The 4,507-nt window shown below is 39.9% G+C and overlaps 1 protein-coding gene across 2 annotated transcripts in view; it reads left to right on the forward strand.

Annotated features, from left to right (window-relative positions):
* The window catches only part of HDGFL3 (HDGF like 3), a 45,391-nt gene extending 42,296 nt beyond the window's left edge, over positions 1 to 3,095 (forward strand). Inside the window, exon 6 of one of the 2 annotated variants that reach the window (XM_070953421.1) lies at positions 903 to 3,095. In XM_070953421.1, coding sequence (XP_070809522.1) covers positions 903 to 908 — 6 coding nt within the window. In that variant the 3' untranslated portion in view covers positions 909 to 3,095. Of the gene's footprint in view, positions 1 to 211; positions 858 to 902 lie in introns of those variants that run through there. The other variant, XM_070953420.1, reaches the window with a different exon arrangement.
* Positions 3,096 to 4,507: the final 1,412 nt, after the last annotated feature.

Below are 4,507 nucleotides of genomic sequence, written 5' to 3' on the forward strand. Positions count from 1 at the left end.
CTTCTCCCTACTTCTTAAAAATTGAATTCTAGATATTTCCCTGATACGCTTGGTGTTTTTCTTAGTTGCTCACTTTAATTAATCTACTTAAACCTGGCTACCAGTTTTTGTTGTTATTGTTTTTTACAACTCATGACTTGTATTAACCATGGCTTTTTATATTTGAATGGGCTTAGACTGGATTGTTTTGTATTCTCCCCATCTCTGCTAGGTGCCATCAGAAGGAAAGGGGAAAAACAAGCCTGGATTTCAGTCAGACAAGCCATAGTTCGTTTGCTGTCCACAATATGGCTTCTGGCTTGTTCCTAAATGTCTGTCGAGATTCTCAAGTTATCCAGATCATGGTTCTCCCAAAGGGGTTTTTTCAAGAAGCAACTGGACTTTCTTTGTTTGGAAGACATTTCATTTCTCGTCCAAGACGCTTCTTCAGTTCTAACGTTAAAAATTGAACGGCCCTCTCTCAACAGAGGGGGAGGGATATGACACCACCCGTCTCCTGTTTACAATGCAATCTTTTCAACAGTTCCAAGGAGGTTCCACATCCATTTGCACTATTCAGATGACCCTGAGGGGAAGGATAAACCTCCAAGTGGCCTCAAAGGATTCTCAGAGAGAGTACTAACGACCAGATGACTGCAAGGCATACAAACCCTTCCATTCCCCGTCATTCAGTCAGAACTGAAGAAAGCTTCTTGGATGAGAAGCGAAACCTCCTTCAAGGAAGAACAAAGAAAGTCCAGTTATCTCTTGGGAGGGAAAAAAAAAAACACCTTTGGGACGACTTGTTCCACAACTCGTTCAACAAAGTTCAGTTTTCTTTTGTATGAAATGCCTTCCAGTGTTGACGGACTCGTTTCAATCTGAAAAGGTGATCCCTCTTTTGTCTTCTTCTCTCTCCCTAGACTTAACCAACATATTGACTGCTGCATATTAAGGGAAGACACAAGAAAGTGACATGTTTGGTTGTTTAATATTCTTGGATTTGATTGAAGTCAGCACATCTCTCCATCAGCAGCATATATGTTTGTATGCACATTTAGCCACATTCCTACCCATTCTGTTCTCAGCAGCAACTTTCAACATCATCCCACCCCCCACCCCATCGACACCCCCCCCCAACCAGGTCCTTTTCTAAATGTCTTTTGATTTAACTGCACAAAAAGGCTCTTTTTCAAGCAAGACCCACAACCGACAACGGCCATTTTTAAATAACTTCTTTTTTTTTTCTTGTTTCTTTTTTTTACAGAAAAAGAAGGGCAGCATGTCTACATTTTAAACCGAATCTTTTAAAAACTGCCTTTTAGAGAGTACAAATTAAACGCTTAGAAATAAATGCCCTCTTCCTAACCAGTCACAAGGATCTCTATTCTGCTTAACAAATCATGACGTTTTAAAATTAACCCTTTATCCATTTGTTGTTCTGCATTTTTCTTTTTTTTTAAAAAAAAAAGGGGGTGTTTAAAAACAAACATGGCCAACTAGTAACTTAGGAACGCTGGTTTGTCTTGAGTAATTTTTCTCCTCGCTGACATCCGGCTGTGTTTTTTAGCAGATTTGCTCGCATTTTCATTTTTTAGGGAAAAGGGGAGGGGGAAAAAAACCCATGTATTTTCAGCTTGTAAGAAAAAAAAGATCCGCCATCTCTCCTTGGATTTTGTATGCATTATGTAAATGTACATATTTTGTATGTAAAGCAATGTGAAACTCCAAATTTTGAACCCCCGAATCAAGATTCCATCACATTTCTAGATCATTGAATTCACCGTAGGGAAAAATCATTCCTAGCGGTTCTACTTTTTAAACTTCTGTCTGGAAATTCAATCGTTTCCCACCCCACCAGGAGTACAGAAGTTGGCCATCTCTGTTTTTAAAACCTCACAAAATGTACTTGATTTATTATCATTATAAAGAAAGAAAAGTCAATAATTGTAAGAAAGTACCTTTCCTTATTAGAACGCTCTAGCTTAGCTATACTCTTAATCCTTTTCAAGATCATGACGTAACGTAAATTTCTCTAACTTAGTTCCTATATGTGGAGTTAGTAAAAAGTCTTTTGTGTTTCTCTAGATGAATAACAAGGAACTTTTTTTCAGGTCCCAATACAAATCGGAGCTTACTGTGTTTTGGGGACGCCTTCCATTTTTAAGCTTAATTGTGATACTGAAAGGCCAATGGGAAACAAAGCCAAAACATCCTATTAAAATATAAGAATAACAGATATACTGAAAAGCTTAAAAAACACACACACAAAAAAGGGGGAAAATAAACCCTGTCATTTTTCTGTTTTGTTCCTGTTTTGTTTTGTTTTCTACTCTCAAAACTAGATCTAGACTAGTAGATAAGCATTCCAGATTCCATTATTCTGTGTACATTATTGTTGCTATTGTGAGAATAGAGAATTTTATTTATTTTTTAAGGCCAGCTTTTATTGTGAAGACCATATGGGTTTAGTCCGGTTTTATCAACCCTTGTTATGCTCGTCCTTGAACCATCTTTCTGCGTACTCGAGGTTTGTAGTTGAAAAGTTTACTGTACAAAAAAAAAAAAAAGGAAAAAAAATCAAAAAACAAAAAAACTATTGTTTTTACAGAATAAATTTATTGGAATGTGTATCTGGGAGTAAGGGTTTGAGGTTGTAAGCAGCTGAGTTAGCGTCATATTTGGCTTCATAATGTGTAATGTGAGGTATTCATGTAACTCGAGTATTAAAGCAACGCATTCTGTTAACACTTGAGTTGGTTATAATAGAACGCCAATGCAGGGGGAAGCTACCTTGGGTCTCTCCTACGACTTTGATCTCTGGCGGTTGTACTGAATCTGACATTTCAAGGACCAGACCAATCTCATGGCTGCCTGCAAATGGCCCACAAACTGTGGTGGCGCAGTGGTTAAAATACGGTACTGCAGGCTGATGTTGCCAGGAGTTCGATTCCCTCAATTCTGACAGGGCTCAAGGTTGACTCGGCCTTCCATCCTTCCGAGATCGGTAAAATGAGGGCACAGATTGTTGGGAGACAATACGCTGACTCTGTAAACTGCTTCGAGAGGATTGTAAAGCGGTATATAAGTGCTATGGCTGAGCTAAACTTTCACATCACATGAGCATCGATAGGGCTCCTTAACCACTGACCCACTAGGTAGCACCCAGCCAATTTTGGCTAAGCAGGGTCAGGCACGGTTAATATTTAGATGAGAGACTTCTAGGAAATAAGAAGAGTGGGAAGTTAAAAACAAATTCCTGGGGAAAAAATCAATAGCAAATCACGACTTATTCAGGCCCCAAAACTAAATAGTCTTTACTACTAGTATATGATTGCAGCCAAGATTGCCTCAATTTACAACCACAATGGGGGCTAGAATTTCCATTGATAAAGAGGGGGGTTGGTAAGTAAGCCGTGCCCAATTTTATGATCTTTGGGGCCACGGTTGTTAAGCAAATCACCACAAGTGTTTGCCAAAGCAAATGCAGCTTCCCCCATTGATTTTGTTTACCGGAAGCACTGAGAAGGTGCAGAGCTGAAGAAGACAAATCCTTAAGGACATGGTTGCTGCTCCATTTGTTAGAGTGTGCTAGGTTGTAACTCAGTAGTAGGCTTACTTGTGACTCGGTATTGTACAAGCCAAGATGATTGGATTCCATCAATAAACATAGGTTAAGAAACCACAGTTAACATTCTGTGCAGACGTAGTTTACCGGTACTTCTCAATAATAACAAAACAGCATATTCGCCATCAGCAAGATGTGGCAAAATTTCTAGGATGGCTGTATTGGTCTTTGATCATTATTTTCCAGCCAAGATTGAAAGTTCCTATTTTTCTCATGTTTTGTCTTTAATTCGTCCCCTCAGAAATTTTAAAAAGAAAAATCCAGTGGGTCGGTCAAGACTGACCCCACCTGAGGAGAAATATCCAGTCCACCACTCATTCCTGAAACCGTTTAATTCACCCATGTGGTTGAAAATGAAATTGGTACGGAGGGAGAATAATTAGACAATGGATGAGGGAGTTTATTAACAAGAGTTTGGACAACATGAGAAGCATTAGTTGCCTCGGGGAGTGAAAGATCTGCCTTCTTGAATGGTTTAAACCTTAACCCCATCGCTACCCCACAAACACTCTTGGGGTGAGTCCAAGTGGTGAAATCCAATTTTTTTTACTACCGGTTCTATGGGCGTGGTGTGGTGTGGCTTGGTGGGTGTGGTTTGGTGGGCATGGCAGGGGAAGGATACTGCAAAATCTCTATTCCTTCCCCACTCCTGGGGGAAGGATATTGCAAAATCTCCAATCCCATCCCGCTCTGGGGCCAGCTAGAGGTGGTATTTTCCAGTTCTTCAAACTACTCAAAATTTCCGCTGCCGGATCTCTGAACTGCTCCAAATTTCCACTACCGGTTCTCCAGAACCTGCTGGATTTCACCTCTGGTGAGTCCCCAACAAAGCCAATTCTATTTGGAGAAAGAGATTTCCACGATCTGACGGAATCTGGAGAAGCAAGCTCTTGAGAAATA

Source organism: Pituophis catenifer, unplaced genomic scaffold (assembly GCF_029215685.1).
Source record: "Pituophis catenifer annectens isolate HBS135680 unplaced genomic scaffold, rPitCat1.0.hap2 SCAF_14, whole genome shotgun sequence".
Taxonomy (NCBI): domain Eukaryota; kingdom Metazoa; phylum Chordata; class Lepidosauria; order Squamata; family Colubridae; genus Pituophis; species Pituophis catenifer.